Source organism: Ascidia mentula, chromosome 4 (genome assembly GCF_947561715.1).
Source record: "Ascidia mentula chromosome 4, kaAscMent1.1, whole genome shotgun sequence".
NCBI classification, from domain to species: domain Eukaryota; kingdom Metazoa; phylum Chordata; class Ascidiacea; order Phlebobranchia; family Ascidiidae; genus Ascidia; species Ascidia mentula.
The window spans coordinates 1335636-1357662 of NC_138569.1; the positions used below are offsets into that span (position 1 = coordinate 1335636).

Below are 22027 nucleotides of genomic sequence, written 5' to 3' on the forward strand. Positions count from 1 at the left end.
GATGTTCTAAGAAAACCGTGGCCAGTCTGTGCTTCCAAAAATAAATTTATGTTGATTCTTGTTTGAAATAATCCCTGATCGGTTTGTTTTGTATTCATGTTTTTTACTGTGACAGTTTATAATGAATTCACTTATTGTCAATCACTGTGTGTTTTTGATACTGTAATTAAATGAATGTGATCTTCGTTGCGTTGAGTTTCTATTGAAGGATTTTTCTATCGCCAACCTAGTAAGCAATAGGAGAATGGGCGGTAATTAAGTGGTGATTCATTACAAAGAGGTTTTGAAACCAGGAACACTTCCTTGTTAAGAGGAAAACTGTTCTCAGATAAATGACCAACAATTCAGAAATTTAAACAGCTATCGACGGATTTGCAACTGAAAATTACAGCGATATCGAATAAATATTCTTTCTTTGTAACTTTTAGATTCCTAAAACGTTGTATGCAAGAATGACATGTGACGCCGTATGTGTACAATATCCCTAGTTTGGGGTTCAAGTCCGCACCAACAAGGGTGTCTGATAATCCTAACCAATTTAACTTGCCTAGTTTTTTCTCACGATTTATTAAAAACAGTTTTTCCGAAACCAACCACCCAAAATATCTACACAAAGGTCGATACACGATACAAATTTTCATAACACTCTTAAGTATTTGTACTCGCTCAAGTTTATTGTCCAAATATTGAATCAAATGCAGTGTCAAAATGTAGACTGTTTGTTACACTGACGCCGAAATTTCTATAGATTACGCAACGTGATATAACGAACGTGTGTAGAGTTTTAATGTTTGTGCAGTGGTTTCATTTTCGTTCTTTCCCATACTTAAAAGGCTTACGATTTTATAGCCTAGGCCTATACTGTATTGTATAAAAGTTCCGTTTTATCTGCCTCTTACACGTCATAAATTGTTTGGTTTGACAGCTTTGGCTTTAATTTCTTGAAATTGTGTATTGTATTTTTGTGTACACTGTTGTAATTTTCCCGGATTTATGGCGATTAAATCCATTGCTACAATCACTGTGCCGCTTACTGTGTGATCAAACTAAGGTGATCAATATGAAGTAGCGTTTTTACGTTAAAACAACATGCTTGGTGACGAATACGTGAAAGGCGGTGGTTTACAGGCAAGGACTTCTTTCCTTTATAGCACTTTCGTGTTCGCCAGAAAGCATGCGCATTGTGTGTTTTGCTTTCTTGGCTATCAACCACCTTCTTTGCTCAGGAGTTACCAATGTAATAAGTTTATGACGGAGCTGAACCTTTGGAGTTAGTTTTTTAATATGTACTGTGATGGATTTTATCCGACCGCATTATACAATGAATTGCTTCACTTTTGGAACAAGAAACAGTATAGTGTCACAAATACTTTTTAGTTTGCAAAAAAACAGGGTGTGTCATTAGACTAAAACGACTTAGTTGTCGTTTATTAAATTCCTGAATGTGAATCAAGGACAGTGATGACAATGCTGAGTTTGAATCATTGTCATAACGCAGCTTTGATTGCTGTGATTAATACTTGGTTGTCACTGGATAGTTTAATAGGTTACTGTGCGCTGATGCAACCAAGATATGCCTCGACATTACAGTCAACCAGGAAGTATTTCTATTACATTTTAACGCCTGTCAAAGCGTTACAAAGAGTGCAATGACGCCAGGCTTTATCATATTGCCCAGTGGTCACACAAATCTATAGTACGCACATATTCATCCCAGTGTATTGTTAAATTGTTTTTCCCGCAAGAAATGCGCAAGCTAGCCCTAAATAAATAAAATATATTGCGTCATTTCAAGCCACAAAGTTTGGTTAACCATTTTTATCCGAAAAAGTTGGTTTTAATTAATTGCTTGACGTAATAATGTCACATACACAGTATATGTACAGGAAAACTAGGAAATGGTCATACAAAAGGTTATGTGTTGTTTGCTAAGGCATAAAGGATGATGCGTTGTGTAAAATGCTCATAATACACATGGTTCGTGTACAGGGTGGATATGGATGTTTAAACAATCGACTACTTTCACTTTCTCGGTGAGAGCCTTTTTTAGAATTAAAGGTCACCGCATCAGTCACCGCACAATTGCGACAGAGTTATGTCTGTCAAGTAGACAAATTTTTAGAACAAATCTGGAATATTAAGGCACTTTTTCCCATTTATTGTACGCGAATTTTAACACCAAATTCAGGACATATCCGACAAAATTTTGCCACCCAAACATTGTTTTAAGTTGAATAACCCTTCATTTATTGTGGATGAAGGGTAATTCGCATCATGGTTTCATCTGAAACAGATTTTTGTAAACTTCTGAAAAAATTCGCACTAAACACAACTTTTAAACTGAACCAGCAGAGCAAGAATAATTGTGAAACGTAGCTAATATATGTTTTTTGTTGCACTAAAAGCTCTTTCAGTTGTCAATTTCGCCTTTAATCATGTACAATGTCACGCCGATTTATAGTTATGTATCTCAGATCTGAAAATTCCAAATCCAAGAAAAAGTATGAACGGAAATATAAAATATCTCTTGCGGTAAATACATTCTTAACGCTCTCTAGCGGATAAATAATATTCGCTAAAGTCACATTTTTACAAAGTGATATACTAAAAAACCTAAGTTGGGAAATTTTGTAACAGCCGACCAACTGCACAAATAGGTTAGTTTGTTACAAGTGAACAGACGAAAAAAACACGTATAGTTAGAAATTCTGTTTTCAAGGTCCTCTGCAATAATGACCTGTCGGCTGTTTTGCTTGTCTGTCGGTAAACGTTGCTGAGTCTTGTGACTTATATAGGGACCTAATATTTTCATAAAATGTTCCACCTCCTGGAAGAAAAGGGGTCTAAAAAGCACTTCTTTAGCAAGCAACTTTGCACAGAATGTGTAGAGAAGGAATGGATCTTTCATGAAACCACAAATGGCTTTTCACTTAAACCACAGGTCGGGAACCTATAGCTGGCGAGCCAGATGAGGTTCTTTTGATGACGGCATCTGGCTCGCAGATAAATTTAAGTTGGAACTTTAATAAAAATAAAACTTTTTCTGTAATATTCCATAACGTAACAATCCATTTGTAACAATCAACCACAACAATCCGATAAAAGTCGCATTAACTGTAAAGTGTTACCAAAGAGTAAACTCAGACATTTACCGTTTTTGTAAGGTTTTGCCTAAAATGCACACGTTAATTGCATTAAGTGTTGAAAATTTTATATGGTTCTCACAGAAATACAATTAAAAATATGTAGCTCCAAGGCTCCTTTAGCCAAAAAGGTGCCCGATCTCAGCTTTAAACGATTCATTTTTCTGTAAATTCATTCTGTGACTGACCATGCACCAAGTAACTGATTTGATTCAAATTGACCCGATTCGAAATGTCCAAAATCTACCAAAACCCGAAAGACGCTAAAGTGCGCATTAGCAACAGCACATGAATATTTGCTCTGTCAATCATTAAATTAACCCTCATGCATCACCGGTTACTTTGTTACGTCATCCTTGTGACAGAGGGCAGAATACAAGGTAGGCATTTCCCTCCGACAAAATTTGTTTTCATAGAAATACAAATATGCGTCCTTCGTGTTTGAAACCCCTGGAAACCAAGAAAACAGGTGGTGCGACTAACCCTTGCAATTTAAACTATTTTTTCCAGTGGGAAAAACCTTCAAAGTTCATCTTCACAATATTCCTCCTTTGCGTAAATATGTTGAATCCCAGTAACTTACCGTCCTCCACGTTTACATTGTCCGACCGATAAGGGAATCAAATTTTCATAAATATATTTAACGTATATAGCTAGGCAGATTTAGCAGTTAGCTTGAAGCTATACCTCTATAGAGTTTCACTTCGCATATTTATTGACTTCATTTCGGGTGATTTTGATGACTTTTGTGAATGCTTTTATACCTGGAGTTATAATGTGAAGTCAAATGACGCGGTCGAACGTTTGAACAGACGCCTTTAAAGCTAAAAGATACAAAAAAGCAACATTCGTTTTGAGGACCTAAGTTGCATTTTGGAGACCTGAAGGAAATAAATGCATTGCAGGAATGCTGACACTTGCTTGAAAGAAGAATGCACTTGTGTTAACTGTTTTCATTTGCTGCTGGATGTGCTATAATATAACAAGTCAATGCAAACTGGTTGTTTATTCATATTTAGGCTACTGCATCTTATTTATGCAAGGATTATGTGAACAACAATCAACCATAAAATACAAAAGCAGGCTTATGTAAACCTTTTCTGTTTGTCAAAAAAAAAACAAATATGACAAGAATGCCATGACACAAGTTTATGTTATGTAACTATCACATCTTCTGTATATTTGTTTCAAATTAATTAACATTGGGCTGGTATGAAACATTCCATTCAGTCTTTTCTGACACTCAATTGTACATGGGATTACGGGATTAGACAGCTTCTGAAAAGGATCCTTTAAAGAAGGACAGAGATAATTAATACTACTAAACATGAAATTTTCACTTGAATACTCTTACCGGTGTTGTTGTGAACACATTCCAGTAAAATGCAGCCTTTTAGTTTAAACAGAAATTAAAAAAATATGGGTTGCAGCAGGCTTTCTAGTTAAATCATCTATTATATCTGGTAAAGTAAACTCACATTATAATCAAGGACCAATTTGCAGCAAGCATTTGCGTAAACTAACTGCCAATAACTTTTCTCTGCATGCTTAGATTAGAAGTATTGATAATTTATTTAGTACAGAGTCTGAATTTACAGCCTGTCAGCCCGAGACAGATTAACTTAAGCTGACTTAAAAGCCCCATGTAAATTCGTCGTTTTCGCGCGTCGAATTTGAAAATCACGTGACCCGGTCACGAGTCGACTTGATGCTCAAGTCGACTTGGCCATGTAAACAGGGTTAGTGATACATTATTTAATGTCACGCTGATATTTTGTCTGCGGCTCTGAGTTTCAATGAAATTCACGTTTAACTCGCTCGGTCGTACAAATACGTTTTATCAAACACAGTCATCAGCGTACCTGACAATTTGAAAGGACAGATTTGTTAACAATTATTGTTGTAGGGCACCTAAGTTTGCCTTTAGCATTTACGTGCGGCTTACATTAGATGGCGGTTTATATTAATTTTGTAACACTGTCGCATGCGGCTTACATTTCGAGGGCTGCTTACAATCGGGGGCTGCTTACAATCGAGTAAGTACGGTAAATGTTCAGAGAATTGTAAGTCCAAAAAATAGAGATTGGTTGCAATTCTAGAAATGTTGCAGAGTTTGGGCACCAGTAAAGGCACACAGAGACTCACTGAAATCTAGATTTATTATCGTCAATAAGAATTTACCTGTGAGTTAGTTCAGTGCGGCGAAGAAGAATTTGTAGTAAACACAGATATGCATTTGTGTTATTTAATTGTTTTATTGCTTCCACTTCAGATAGCTTGTTCTCTATTAAAAGGTCGTTAGAGTCACGTGAAAGCGTACGTAAACGTCTCGGTGAATGCATTAAGTACAAACATCACAAAAACAACAATATATCAACAGAATATTAAAAATACATGTGTTGAATAACGCAAAGCAGTTTTTTAGCAGCCAATGGTTTCACCTTTGACATTGGAGCTAACCATATCCACTGAATATTGTTATGTTCAGTGTACACAACACCATGCAAAGTATTTCAGACTAAGTAAAAGAAGTCAGATGGTATATGATGCTCAGATTGCTTTGGAATTGCATTTAATAAAATATTTATACATCTTCTCTTGGATTTTTGTGTTTTTGTTACAGCACTTGTCTGTGTGAAAAGATCAACTACAGTGTCATAAATTTGTTTACACAGCTAAGAATGGATTTGAATTTAGCAATATTTTTGATAGTAATCTGTGCTTTTTCGGATTGCAAAATTGGTAAGTGCTTGGTAACCTAATGAAAACACTGCACTATTTACTAATGGATACCAATGTTTTTGGTGGAATGGTAAGTTATATTTTACCAATAACAATAAACAACACCAGGTTTAATTATTTAGAAGAACACATGTTATTTGCCTGTCAGTATACATTTAGAATGTGCATCCAAACAGCCACCATTTCCAATATAGCAATTAATATTAGGGTGTGATAAAATTCAATATAAAACATTGGTGTTTGTTACATTTTTATGGTAGCAGAAATGACATCAATATTTAAAATAGGAAGCTTTCCAAAAACATTGTACTTGGTCTTATTTAACAGGTAACTGATAGCCTTCTTTACAGTCATTACTTGTAACAACATAATTATACTGTAAAGGGGAGTATTTTGTGACAAGATTTGTGCTCTCTGTCTCAAAACAGCAGCTCTCTGTCTTGAAAGTTGCAAAATTATTCTGGTAATAAATTGGAGTTTAGGGTTATTTTGTTGTTTTCCATCCAAATCAACTAAATTAGAAAAGGGCATAGAAAGGTACTCATTAAAGTTGGGTGGCTGTATGGAAATGTGGAGTATAGGGTTGTGGCTTACTAAATATGAATTCTACTGGTATAATATAATCACTAATAAACTACACTAAGCCACATATTTTTGTTTGTCTGTGTTCACATTAGTAATTATATTTATTTTTTTCAGTTGCACAGCAAATCCAGGAATCCCATGGACTAACAAACAAAGGAAGGGTAGCTGTGAACTTTTCCCCAATCTTCACAATTATGCTACCTCAAGAAACCTCATCTTGTTTTTGGAACGTGAATTCAGTTGTAAACCAGTTCTTAGGACCAACTGGATGTGTGCCTCCATCCCATCTCCCATCTAATATTCAATGCTCAAGCAATTCTGGAGGTTTCACTTCAACATATGTTGCAGCTGCTCTAACATCCAGCCCAGCAAACTACACTGTGTCCCTTCAATGTTCACCTTTAAACATCAACACATTTATTTTGTTTAGCAAATGTAAGTAATTAGGTCATTATACTATTATTGAGTTACTTAAGTTTAATAGGCCCGAGATATTTTATGAGCCAGAGACATAATATCCGTATTTGTGTTTACTAGATTGTCCCAGTGTGATTTCAAATGCTGGACCAAGCACAGTTGGAAATAATCAAACCTATGGTGCATCAACACAATTTAAATGCCAAACAGGACAGGAGTTGTTTTACAGCAACTCAACTTCTGTCATCAATGATACAACTTGTCAAAATGATGCAACATGGTTTGGTGCAGATGGATTGGAATGTTGGTCAGGTACTGTGTAAAAACCTGTTTATACATATATAAATATTTTTTTTTTGGGGGGGGGGGGGGGGGACTTTGATTTTTTTTTCTGTGATAATCATAATAAAAATGCAGTATGCATGCATTATGTTACCAAGATATATTTTTTTTTGTTTTTACAGTGCTGAATGTGCACAAGCACAATACTTTGCTTTGTTTAAATTTACAAATCAAGTAAACATGTAACATAATATACAGTTATGTAACTGATAAAAATACAAATACAAAAAAAAAATGTTTTATGCAGCATTAACATAACTGTTTAATTGCTTTTGTGCTAAATGTACATTCTTGGGCTTCAAGTTTTGTAAGGGTATTGGTTACCGTTTGCAACATATTTTTGCCATGTACAACGACAGAAGTACAATTACCTTCACTATTATATATAATATAAAATTTATTGTTTTGTTAAGTAAAATGATTTTATGCTTTGAAAAGTGGTTGCTACTGCTATAAGGCCGCCATTAAAGAGTTAATGAACAAACCATTGAAACAATGGCAAAATTGTGCATGGTAAATGTTTTGGTAAATATATTTGGTTTAATATACAATTGGCGATGGTGTTTTATAGCTAGAAATATGTTAAGACGAAGTGACCTGATTTATTTCAGCTCCATTTCCAAGCCTTACTGGAAGTGTATCTGGACAAGCTGGTAGTTCAATAGACGTTGGTTGCACTTATAACCAGAGCATTATACCTACCGGGAATCAATATGTTGTTGAAGTTAATGGAAAAAAAATTCAAACAATACCCCTTGTAAGTTTAGAAATTGTTCTATGTGAAGTCAAAAAATTGAAGTTCTGTAGTTCTATAAATTGAAAAATATTACTGTAGGTACCATTTGTTAAGCAAAAAAATAATCCGCAATAAAAAAATTTTGCCACACTTCATTATTGACATAAAATATATTAATTTGCAAACTCAAATTACATTCATTTGAATAGTGACCAGAAGCAACTTGGATTACATATAAAATTTAAAAAAAAACATTTATAGTTTACTTATTTTCCAAAGAATAATTTTAATGTGAGTTGCTTTTGTGTTGTTGACAAGGCTCACTGAATAGCAAGGGAAACATGTTGTTTTATGTTCCACCTAGCATCTTTGCTGATGATAATATATGCTGTCAACAAATTTGTATTTAAGGATTTGCTTTGTAAGTTTCTAGTCATATGGAATTTTGTTTAAGGGCCGGACATACCAATTTCAACTTACTCATGAAATGAATGGGAAAATGATTCGATGTCAAGCTCTTACAAATTACACAAAGGTCAGACCTGACAGGGGATGGTCTCAACCAGCAATATTAAATATATCTTGTGAGTAGAATTTTAATTATTGTTTACTATTGCAACATATAATTTCACCAGGAGGTATTTTTGTATATTTGAACACGTTTAAATAATTATTATACCAAGAACAGGAGATGATTTTTTTCATTTTTACTTACTGCACAGGGTCCTAAAAAGTAAATTTAATGAAATTCAGTACTGCAGAAGTTATACCGGTAAATATATTAATGCATGCATTTTTGATTATTTTATATCTAAAAATCTCGTATCTATTGGCTGTTTAATTTGCCTCAAGCTAATGATATAACCAACAAATGGTTTCTTAAAACTGTGAAGCACTGAAAATTGCATTCACTTTTTGTGGACGTGTGCAAGTATTACAATTATGACTTTCAATATTAAAAGTATTTTTCTTCTAATATTGAGTTGAAATTCACTTCACAGAGTCCTGGTACTGAATTACACCATCAATATGTATATAATTTAAGGTAGTTAAAATGTAACTCTAAACAATGCTTTAAAGCAGTACAGGCATAGGTTTGTGGATAACTGTAAAGAAGTCTTTATCACATAAATTCCAAGTTTTAACCTAATAAAAGCAGCAAAGCAAACTTTACGTAAAGCACCTTCCCATCAGACACTAAACTGAATAATATTGCAATGAAAATGCCAGAAAAAAAGTATAAACAGCCCAGGGGGGTGTTTCAACAACTAAATTTGATGCCATTGCATTGAGAAGAGTTGGAACTTACACAAAAATGCAAATGAGTTGGCAGTTAAATGAATAAATTTTCTGCAAAATCCAGTTTACATTTTTTATTGTTTTTTTACCCAAAAACTGACTAACAAGGGGGGCAAATGACCCCAGGGGGTGGCTAAACCATTTTTCGAGGAACTAAATTTGATCAAAATTTGTAGATCTGGGATGGATCTTTCATAAAATCACGAATGATTGGACACTTAAACGATTCATTTTTCCACAGGTACAACCTGAATTTTGTGCTCCAATTTCACCATAATTTTCAGCATCACCCATCACTAAGATTGAAATGGCCCCAAACACCCTAAAATTTACCATGACAACAGCACTTGCATGTGCACTCATTCAACCGTAAAATTGACACCTATGCATCACAGCTTTGCTTTGTGACGTACCCTTTCCATTGTGACAAAGGCCTACGCCCTACACAGTGGGAATTTCCAACAACCAAAATTTAATTTTATAGAAATACCAATATGAGTCCTTCAGTAGTTTATATTCTGCTTATTTTGTTGCCTGCCCTAAGAGGCTGTTTTATTTACAATAAAAGGGTTTACATGTTATTAATTAAGAAACAAAAAACAGCCTAAGTTGTCGTTAGTTGTGCGAAGTGTTAAAATCATCTATTACAATGATTATACACTTAAAATTCCTTGAAAAATGAGATTAATGTCTTTATGTGTTAATTACATTCAGATCCACCTACAATTTTCAACATCACTGTGCAGGGCTTATTTCAGCAAACTGAAAACCAGTACATTATTCTGCAAAACACTAGTACAAGATTAAATTGCACTGTTGTTTCAAATCCCCGATCCCAATGTGTTTGGTCATATGATAACTTGAATGAAAGAAACAATTCATGCAGCATAGACAGAAATTTATTGATTCAACAAATGCAACTTGTGAAGCCACTAATGGCATTGGTATATCTGCCAACAAAATCATTTCAATTGTGTCAGTTCCAACGATAAGTAAGTTATTGATTTTTAACTTCACACTTTCTTTCTTTACTCAATAATTGATATTCAGGACAACCAAAGATAACAGTGAATGATCAGGCAGTTGATAGCAATGCAACAAAGCTTCTTAGTCAAAGTGATGCTGCGATTATTAATTGTACTGTCGACTACCAGAGTTATCTTGGTACAACTTTTAAGTGGACAATAGATGGGATTGATGTTAAGATAGATGTTTATAATGATAGCATTTTGTTGAAAAATATTACACCAAATGACACTGGTACATATGTATGCAAGTCTTCTGATGAGTTTGGAACTTTTCAAACAAGGATTAACATTGATGTTCAGTGTAAGTTGGCACCATAGAAAGTTTGCATGTGGTGATAATTAGAAATAGTTTGTCCATTCAGATCTGCATGTTTTAGAGTGTTGTTTGACATGTTGTGTGAATAATTTGTTTTGGAAGCTATTGCAAAATGTATCATTGATTACAAATCTTAATTGATCCAAATTTGGTTTGTTAAGATTGACTTTACCTTGAAGTGTGTCATTCGATTACCTTACTTGTGGTTTTGTATGGTATCTGGTGGCGAAAAATGTAATTATCATTAATTTCGTTTATTTTAAATATCTTGCTTAACTTGTTAATGACTTGGTGTTCAGTGAAGGGATGTCTGTTGGCTGCAGCAATTCTATTCCAAAATTGCAACCTACTTCTCTATTCCGATCTTAAACTTCCACATTTAATTATAGAACAGTTCTTTTGTAAAACATACTTTTAGTTGTTTCTTTCTATTTTGTCTTTTATATCTCTTTACATTTGCCACCTTTCACACCCCCCAGTGTAAAAGAGCTGCAGACAGGGTGTACACACTGATAAGTGTAGGTGTAGCTGTTGACTGTGTCACTGCACTAGCTTTCACACTAGCAGGCTCATAGATATCCACTTTTACACTAGTAGACACACCCAACGGATTAACATTGACCAAAATGTACCACAAAGTGCATGCTATTTGCCTGATAAGATCTTACAGGTCGAAACAGTATGTACACCCTGTCTGTAGCTCGTAGCATTGTCACTGATTGTCTATCAGGATTTTTCCTCTGTTCGTGATTATTTTAATTAGCAGAAATCTGAAAACATAAAATAACATACCCGGATATCACAACCTAATATGTATGACTTTAAAGGTTTAATTTCCAATGCTTGCTCCATCATCAAAAAAAGATAGAAATTCTATTTGGTACAAATTGCTGAATTTTTTCCTACTATACAATTTGTATTAATGTGCATCAAAGCCAATGAATGGTTGAGCACTTAGCATAGTTCTGTTGTTTACAATTTAACATTTTTTCATGTACCAATTTATAATTGTTCTGCACTATTTAAACAATAATGGTTTATATTTTGTAATTGTTCTAATGTTGGCTTTACAAGTTAATTTATTTTCATAGACAAACCATACACTGTCAGCAATTTGAACTGCCAACCAAACCAACCATGTAATATTGTTGTGTATTCAAATCCTCCACCTTCTGCATCTGTTTTAATATCACCAGGTTTGTAATGCTTGAATCATGTTAAGATTAAAACTTGTTTTTTTTAAATTATTTGTTTTAGGAGGTGCGAATAAAAATCTTACATGGATGTCAAATAATCAGCAGGGGTACACATATCAAATTAAAGTATGTTTTATTCCGTATGAAATGAAAGTCATCATGACAAAATAATATCCAAACACTTAAAATTTTAGTACACAATTGAGAAATCAAATTTCTTGTAAGTTAAATTTTTAGGTTGTGGCTGCTTAATAATAAAAAATTCAATTGGAATCATCATTTGTGTCACCTGAGGAAATCTGGGCATATAGTTGGTTATTTAATTGTATGATAATTATGAACACATCCTGTATTGAGATTTCCCAGTGTATCAAGATTCCCATTTAAATCCACTTGACTTTCTGCTATTTTTTTTTTATTGCAAACCAAATTTGAAACTAGTTTTTTCATATATTTTCATTGATGCACATTGTGGTCACAGTGGTTGTTGAAATTACTGTTTGGTTTTGTGCTGTAGGAGCCAGCAGGAACCTACACTTTGGAAGTTACAAATTCAATTGGAACAAGCTCGATTACAATAACACTATCTTCAATCACTACCAGCCAATTGGGAATGATTATTGGAATATCTGTAGCAACTTTTGTTGTTGTGATTCTTGCAATAATACTTGCAGTATTTTGTTTCAAAAGATCAATAGGTAAGTGAGAAATTGTAACATGTTGTATGTTGTTGGGTTATTAAACCCAAAGTTTTGTTTCATATTAATGTTGTTATCTTGCAGGTAACAAAATGAAAGGAACACCTGCAAAGGTTTCACGGGAAGTACCTACTTATTTCAACACACGTGTGTATGAAAACACACCTCCCCAACCTAATACACCCACATATGAAAACACACCTGAGTATCAGAATGTGGCAACTTATCAAAATACAACTGGAAACCGAAGTGCATCAGCATATGAAACATTTGGTTCCAGTTAAAAGCACTTTAACTACTGATTTTGGAAAGAATGTGAATGTACTAACCACTACTATGTATTTGAAACATGTATTTGATTAAGTTGATTTAAACTTAAGGTTAGTAAACATTGTGATTATTACAGTGCACTGTTTTTGCATTGCATATGATCATCTATCCATTTATCTGTGATCATCTGTCATTTCGAGACAGAATGCGAATGTATTTTATTTGGGTTAAATTTATTTAAAGTTGGCCAACGTTGTGACAACCTTCCAGGTAAAACGATTGGTACAAGTTATTACAGTGTGGTGTTCTTGTAAAAACATCTGCAACTTTTAATTTTTCATTGATTTTAAAGCTGATTCGAAAACGTAAAGGAAATAACCCTGTGCAAATACCTGAAGTTCAAGCAATCAAGTACGGTTCCATTTACTCCCTTGTATTGCTGGGGTTAATGTTTTACCTGACTTAATAGAACACCTTCCTTTTGTTTGCCAGGGTATTGAGTATTTCAGGAAGGTTGACTTTAAATGACTTTGTGTTAAACTTCCCTGTGTAAATTTACAATGTTGTAAGAAACCTGTGACCACTGTTTGTTCTCTATTCGCGTTTCATAACGTTTTTACTTAATGTCCATCACTGCGTGTTTTTAATATTTTAATAAATGAATGTGATCTTCGTTGCGTTGAGTTTCTATTGCAAGGATTTTTCTATCGCCAACCTATAGTAAGCAATAGGAGAATAGGCGGTAATTAAGTGATTCATTACAAAGAGGCATTTAAACTTTTTTTGGACGATTTGAACTTTGTATGTATAAATGTTCTGCCGTTTACACTCCATAAATTGGTTGATTTGGCGGCTTTGGCTTTAATTTCTGCGAAATTGTGCATCACTTACTTTTGTGATCAAACTAAGGTGATCAATATTACGTAGGGTTTTTACGTTAAAACAACATGCTCGGTGACGAATACGCGGAAGGCGGTTTACAGGCAAGGACTCCTTTCCTTCACAAAACTTCCGTGTTGGCAGGGAAGCTAATATGCGAAATGAGTGTTTTGCTCTCTGCTCTATCTACCACCTTCTTTACTTACGAATAACCGATGCAATAAGTTCAACGAGAACACTGAACAAGACCTTGGGAAGTTGGAAAAACATAGTTTTTTGAAGGTTTTGTGATGAAATTCATCCGACCGCATTATGAAATAATTGGCCTTACTTTTGGGACAAAATAATTGGCCTTACTTTTGGAACAAGACACAATGTAGCGTGAAAATACTTTTCTGTTTCTGAGAAAACAAGGCGTGTCTTCAACCATAAATATGTTAGTTGTCGTTTCATAATTTCCTACATGTGATTCAAGGACAGTGATTACTAAGCTAAGTTTGAATCATTGTTATAACACAGCTTTTAATTGCGTCGCACTGCTGTAATTAATACTTTGTCACCGGATAGTTCGATAGGTTACTGTGCGCTGGTGAATCCAACATATGTCTCGATGTTAAAGCCAACCAGGAAGTAATTCTATGATGTTACAAGGAGTGCATGGGTGCCACGGCTTTATCATATTGCACAATAGGTTCAGAAATATGGAGCGCATACATTTTCACCGAAGTTTGTTGATGGATGATTTTTTCCCTGAAAAACAAACTTCGCAGCTCACACCTAAACAGATAATGCGAATTTCATCATTCAAGTTAGTGATCCTGAGAAAGAAATACTTTTAATCAGTTGCTTGACATCATAATGTCAGATATACTGCATACTTACAGAAATATGGTCATACATAACCTTTAGTGTTATTTGCAATCGTGTAAGGGATGAGGTGTTGTGTACAATGGTAGTGCAAACAAACCCTCGTAATATCCTGTTCGCGTACTGGGGTCGATATGTGTGTTCAAACAATCGTTAACTTTCACTTTCTTTGTTAGGATTATTAGACTTTAGGGTTATCATATTTGTTACCGCACAATTGGGACAGAGTTATATCAGTCACGTAGACAAATTTCTAGTGCCAAATCTTAAACATCTGAACACTTTTTTCCCATTAGAACCGTTTTTCCCAAAGTTAAACCAGGAGATTACATTTGTGACTTGCTTCTTGCCATTTTGAATCAGACGGAAACCTCCCAACAATTAAATCGTGTTATCATATGCAAACCTTACGTTTATTGATCGTTTTTTATCTCAGTGTTGAAAATTCTAAACCCAAAAATAGCTTGATTGGAAGCTGGTCATGAACTGTCTCCAGAACTAAATACAATCTTTATCGCCCTCTTGCGGAGAACAAGATATCTGGCCCGTGTGAAATACACGCACCCCTCAATATATTTGAAACCGCTGGTTTCTCAATTGTATAGAGCGTAAAGTCTTATTCGTGGCTGTTGGCACGATTTATATATATTTTAACAGTATGTTTTGGCACTAAGCAAAGTGGTGTAGGATATTCCAATTTGACACACCGTTTTTACATGACACGAAATCGCATCAGAGACCTGTGCGCTATAAATAAAGCAATCATTTTTTAGTGTTGTTGATTTCAACAAATTGTTGTTTCCCTTCTCAAAAAAAACTAGACTTGAACAAAATAAATTTACTTTAGGGACTTTCCCAATTACATTCTAGCGATAGATGGCGCTAAAAAATACATAAAAGCCTTAAATGAGATTCGTTACCATGCCAGGAAAAACTGTGTTCGGTTATGGAAAACAATCCGGCGATCTATTGATCACCAAAACGTTCAGCTCACATGTCAAGCCATGAAGTTAAACAGCGAAGCAATCTTTTGAATGAAGGTTGTTATCGGTCAAACTGAATTGTCTTTTTCTACTTGTGTTATTGTAATAATGTACGTGTAGGGTAATAGCATATAATGTGAATAAGGTGAGCACATTATGAGTTTCTTATTGCCTTGCTGCCCCGTATTGCAAGTTGTTAATGTTTCCTATACTAAAGCACTGCGGGATATCAGATTGCACCTTCCCACTTAACTACCTCCTAGTTAATATTCGTGACAAGAATTGACGTGTTCGGGCAGTCGAGAGTGATACTTTGGTCACAAAAACTGCAAAATATTTAAAATTCACTCAAGTCCCGTATATTATTCCAGTTAAATTGTTTCTTCAACCACATTCAAAACATGACATTGTTAGACACATTCAGTAGCAAGTATAGTGGAGTCTACAATTAATAATGTGACGAGATCAACATTATTAACAGGAGCAGACCTACCTTATAATCTAGAAATGAAATTGAAATTTTTGTAATTATCTACGTGCCTCATTTGCGGCAATGTTCAATTGCTTGCAAATATTGAAGACGGAATGAAACTGTAAACGCAGCAGGACGATTTTGGTGATTTTTTTTGGCTTAATTTTTAACTTCTTCAATGCAGGACGCCGTTGCTCATAGAAACATAGGCAAGGTGTGGAACCATCCGAACTGGTGCGGAAGTGAAAATTTATTGTGCGAATGACAATTGTCCAAAAATTAGTCGTTTGTTATCCTTTTCACATTCGTTACCGAAACTCAAAACATTCTTTATGAATACAATGGTACTAGAATTACATGTACCAGGGGAGTGTGACCCGCATTTAGGAATTTTATTAGCGCGTGCATCAATAATTCTGCTACGCATATAGAAGTCCTTTTTGTGTGTATGCAGCGTTGTTTCACGGCACTAAATGCTACATAAACCTTGAGTATTGTACGAACTGCACAAAACATATTTCAGTCTACGGAACGTTCGACCCTTATCATGCTGTACAAACGAATTTAACAATATTCTCTGTAACATTCCGATACATAAAGACTAAATAAATTGACAATTTTGTGCGCATTGTGACAAAATATTTTTGTCTCCAGTTCTATAGAAAGTTTGGAAACGTTATTCACAGCATTTGGATGTTATATAATGTAATATGTTAATATGTTTAATTAGCGCGTGGGTTTTTGCTGTGACCAAACCGGGAAACCTAACTTATATAAAGGCCTGCCGTTTTGTTGCATTTATGTCCAGGCCGCACAAAATCATAATGCTGACCGTACTTTGGGGCCTATGTCTGGCTTTTCGGGTCTGACTCGGGCTTATGGTTAAAAAAACGTTTTCGGGCTAGCATCGGGCTTTGCAAAAAATTTTACAACAACTCTTCATAGCGGTTTACCATAAAACTACCGCCAAGGAATACTCTGACCTGATAGTTCATGAGTTGTAGAGTGAGTTGTAATCGGGACGAACACTTCCACTTAAACTATACTTCCTCTGCGGAAAATGCAGCAGACAGCGCAGGTTATTAGCGAATTATACACCAGGGCTCAAAAAAAAACACCCAACTTACAGCTAAGGCGAATGTTCTGATCTGTACATGTTCTCGAAATCCTGCCACGCTCAAACATTTAACTTTTATTTAACTTTATTTGGCCAATATTCGCCCAAATGTTCTCATTAAAACCTTAAAATTTAACTTACTCGTTTGGCTTTAGATTAATTTATATCTAGATACCATTTCTAATTTGTTTGTGACGTCACAATGTTGTGTAAATCGTTGTTATGTTTCCACCAGCTGGCGTCGCACAAGCGCAGTAAATCTTTAAATAGTAACTCTTTTAACTTTATTGTAAAGTAGAGGGATAGACGTTTCTAAGGATGCCACAATGTTCACAATGTTCTTAATTGGATCAATGGTATTTGTTCAAAGATCCTGACAATATGTGGGACTAAAGTACTTCTTTTTCGTTGAGTTTTTTTCGTGCCAATTGCGGGCTACTTTGGCGTGTTTATTTAAGGCGTTTAACAGAGAAGCAAAAGTCAGACGACACAATGCAGGTTACTTGTGAGACGCGGTAAATTTGCACAAAATAACATTTTGGTTTTGTGGCTGTTGTACCCTCCAGAGTAAGCCACTAAAGTTCGTTGACAGGCGTAACGCGGATGGAGGGCAAAACTCTTGTAAATTTCGTTACGTCATACATGATGACGTAAAATTTGTCATAGTATGTTGTAGTGTCATTTAACATTAGTGTGAAATTTTAGGTTTGTTTTGTGAAGTTTTAGTGGGTCAAACGAAACAACAACTCTGTCTGAATAATTTGGTATCCAATACATAATTGTAAGGAGGTTCCCCCGCCCTTAACCATTTGAACAAAAACCTATTAAAAGCGATATAATCCCATCACGTTTACATTTGATAAACAACTCCTATATTTCTTGATTCGATTGAATTGAAGCAATATAATTTTCATCTAGAAAAGGCGCCAATTAGTGATGTTCCCAGTTCCAAATTATCCGGCCCGACCGGATCCGGATAGTTATTAATCAAATCCGGCCGGATAATTTGGATCCGGCAGTTTGTTAACACTGATTCGTGTATTATGGCAAAAATGCTATGTTAAGGTTAGCCTGTCATAAGTGGAACAAATCAACTTGGGCATTTATTAATATGGTATAACACGTCACGAAAAACCTTAATAACAAATAACAAAAAAATCTTACGTCGGCGAGTAACAGACTGGGTCCCAAAAACGAGTAATTTGCGAATTGTTTGTACGCTTTTAGGACAAAAATGCTTTCCCAACTATCCGGTAAAATTAAGTGTATTATCCGGCCGGGTCCGGGTATTGAAAATTGGTCAATATCCGGCCGGGTCCGGGTACCCGGATCCGGCGCAACCCATCACTAGTGCCAATCGTAGCAACCTTTAGACCGCATGTTAGTATTCCTACCCTATGTTCCTCTGCCACAAAGAAAGACGGCACGTAGCAAAGCAACCGTGATGCATAAAGGTCTAATTAAGGGTTGAATGAGCAGAGACGTATGTGCTGCATACCAGGGCGATTTTCAACTGCTTTGGTGCGTTTTTTGGATTATTCGGTCAGATAGGGATTTGGTGCTGGGTGTGGTCAAAAACTTAATTGATAAAGCATAAAAATGTTCAATGAAATGAAGCTGCAGGGACGTTTGCAAAAGGAAAACACTCTGTGTATCACGACTCCTATGACTATCAAAACATTTGCTTTAATTAGAATAAAAACGAACAATAACAGATACTTTGTCGATTTAATTATTGAACCCAAAATCGATTTTCCATATATCAGATATTTACCCACATGTCAGGGAGAAGCGAAGCGATCAACCCAAAATACCATATGCGCATGTACACGACGTAATTACAATTTAACTCAAAATAAAACAAACAATAACGAAGTTTGATGCAAAGCTAAAGATTGAATCACAGAAGTATAACTTCATTTGTCATTTTGTGTCAGGCCCGCCTCATGTTCAAGCGTACGAGGTGAGGTTGTAAACAATGAGAACAAAGTGACAATAAATCGTTTTTGTTTTAGGCACCACTAGGTGTCGCACAAACACAGTAGGTACTTAATTTTCGGTCGATGTTAAAGTAAGGTTGCTGCAAGCTGAAATTTGACATACTTTGTCACAAAGGACATGTCTTTCGATCGATGCAAGTTTCGATTTCGAATTTGCTTCAGACATCACAATGTTGCGTTAATCGTTCTTGCTCTAAACATAAAAGTCACTCGACGCAATGCAGGTTACGACGTGTAAATTTTCGTAAATTAATATTTTGATTTTGTAGCTGTTGTAACTAAAAGAGGTGCTGCCTCTGAAATACCATTATAGGCATCGTAGGCATTGAGCCCAGGCATCGTAGGCATTGTACGCATGGAGTCTAGGCATCGTAGGTATTGTAGGCATTGAGTCTAGGCATTGTACGCATAGAGTCTAGGCATAGTAGGCATTGTGCGCATAGATTTGAGTAGAGTCTAGGCATTGTTGGCATTGAGTGTAGGCCAGGGGCGCACAGCCGTTTTATTAATGCCGGCCGCATCGCACAAACTTAATTTACCAACGGCCGCATGAAGCTGTACGGCCGCAGGTTGTACACCCTGGTCTAGGCATTGTACGCATAGAATCTAGGCATTGTAGGTATAGAATCTAGGCATTGTAGGCATGGTAGGCATCGCAGGCATTCAGTCTAGGCATTGTAGGTGTCGCAGGCACTGTGTGTATTCAGTCTACGCATCGACTCAATGCAGAAATGACAATGACGTCATTTTTGGCATTGTAACTCGTAAGGTGTCATTTAACATTCGTGTTGTTGTTGTTGTTGTGCCTTCTGTCGATAATAAGAGACAACTACGTCACAATTAACATTTGAACCGTGACGTCACAGTAACGTTTTGTAGTTTTTGTATGATGTCACAGATTACGATGGCGTAATTTGGGTTGACCTTTCTTTAGAACATATTTTGTTACAATGAATTTGTATCATGTTGGCTTTCCAAACAGAATTAGACCGAACATGCTGTTGTTTTGGAAATTATCTCAAGTGTATTCTGGTTTTGTCCTTTTGATGACTGCAGGTGGTATAAGCGAAGGTGAGCATTAAATTAAACTACCTGTGCACAGTGCTCTGAAACTTTTTTTGGTACCAAGTTCGTAATGCTTGAACAATGTTATGTTTTTCCTATGTTAATACATTAGTTACTTAATTTTGGGATTATCAGTGAAATTTTACAAATTATGCATCAAAACATTCATTTAATAGAGGTACTGTAGCGGCCTCTCTAACTACGTTTGCGCTCCTACAGCGAACCGGACAAATTGCCTTTTTTCTTTTACTCTCGTCCCTCGTGGTTTATTCGCCCATTGTGTCATTCCATTAGTTTGTACCTCGAATAAACACCTCGCTACATTTGGTGACCCCGAGCGTGCAAAAACGTTTTTTTGCATTATGAATGAAACCGCAAACTCAGAGAACGCTGTAGCCATCAAGCTACCTTTGTTTTGGACAGCTCAGCCACGAGTTTGGTTTCGGCAAGCCGAGGCGCAGTTCGCTCTGAAAAACATTACAGGCAATCAGACGAAGTACTATTATGTCGTTTCGGCCTTAGATCAGGACACAGCAAAGCGTCTACTCAACCTGCTGGACAATCCGCCCAATGATGACAAGTACGAGTCAATTAAAGCACGATTGATTGACACCTTTGGTCTTACGCGTTCGCAGAGGGCCAGGCAGCTACTGCACATGCCCCCTTTGGGCGATAGAATGCCATCCGCTTTAATGGATGACATGCTGGCTTTGCTTGGTGGTGAAAAGGAATGCTTTGTTTTTCAAGAACTGTTCTTGGAGCGCTTGCCCGAATATGTACGGACACGACTGATAGGAGAGGAGTTTCGTGATTCGCGACTCTTAGCACGCAAAGCTGATGCGATATGGACAGGAAGTCAGCCGTCTACGGATTTCGCACTTTCCAACGTGCGTCGCAGCAAACCTTCCAAGTCTTCATCAGGTTTGCCACAGATAATGCCCGATTCGAAGTCGCTTTGTTTTTATCATCGTCGTTTCGGCAAAGATGCGATAAAGTGCCGCCCCCCTTGTGCACTGCAGGGAAACGACGAGGCCGGCCATCATTAGTTGCTACGATGGCCGGCGCAGTTAGTAGTCTTTTCTTTGTGTGGGATAGCTCAGCGGGTCGTAATTTTCTTGTTGACACCGGCGCCGAGATAAGCGTCATACCTCCCACGGGACTAGAGCGCCGCACCAATCCTCCTGGAAAGGCTCTAGTCGCTGCTAATGGTACTCACATCCGGACGTACGGTTCACGTCTAGTCACCATGAATTTTCCTCCCGGCAAATTTCAATGGAAATTTGTTCTGGCCGAAGTTTCCCGGCCGTTACTCGGCGCTGATTTCCTGCGGGCAAATTCCCTTCTGGTTGACCTCAAGCACCGACGCCTAATCAACGCCGAAACCTTCTCCAGCAGTAAACTGGGCAAAGCAGCGCAATCGGCTCCCCACCTTAACGCCATTTCCGCAGGCACATCGGTCTATGCTCGAATGTTGGCTGAATTTCCAGGGATAGCTTCTCCCCATTTCTCGCAGTCGCTTCCTAAGCATGGAGTTCAGCATTTCATCCCCACCAGCGGACCACCCGTGCACTCTCGCGCTCGACGACTTCCTCCCGAAAAGCTCGCCCGCGCTAAGAAGGAATTTCACAACATGCTACAACTGGGAATTATTAGACGCTCATCCAGTCCATGGGCTTCGCCCCTGCACATGGTACCAAAGTCGTCCGGTGGGTGGCGCCCATGCGGCGATTACCGCCGTCTTAACGCTGCTACCCAGCCTGATCGTTACGCTATCCCCCACATCCAAGATTTTTCGGCTCGTTTGGCCGGATGTCGAGTTTTCTCCAAAATTGACCTTGTTCGCGGCTATCACCAAGTTCCTGTGGCACCGGA

At 36.6% G+C, this 22027-nt stretch overlaps 2 protein-coding genes across 2 annotated transcripts in view; both read left to right on the forward strand.

The window, feature by feature from the left end:
• Positions 1 to 22027, forward strand: part of LOC145899869 (uncharacterized) — a 194946-nt gene that overhangs the window by 149519 nt on the left and 23400 nt on the right. The gene's annotated exons all lie outside the window — the stretch shown is intronic.
• Positions 20512 to 21201, forward strand: LOC145899695 (uncharacterized). Its single transcript, XM_082988590.1, has one exon. The coding sequence runs from the start codon at positions 20518 to 20520 to the stop codon at positions 21199 to 21201; it is 684 nt and encodes a 227-aa protein (XP_082844716.1). The 5' UTR covers positions 20512 to 20517.

Excerpts from the sequence above, each read along its gene's own strand:
- LOC145899695 (XM_082988590.1), top strand. The coding sequence starts at position 20,518 with ATGAATGAAACCGCAAACTCAGAGAACGCTGTAGCCATCAAGCTACCT.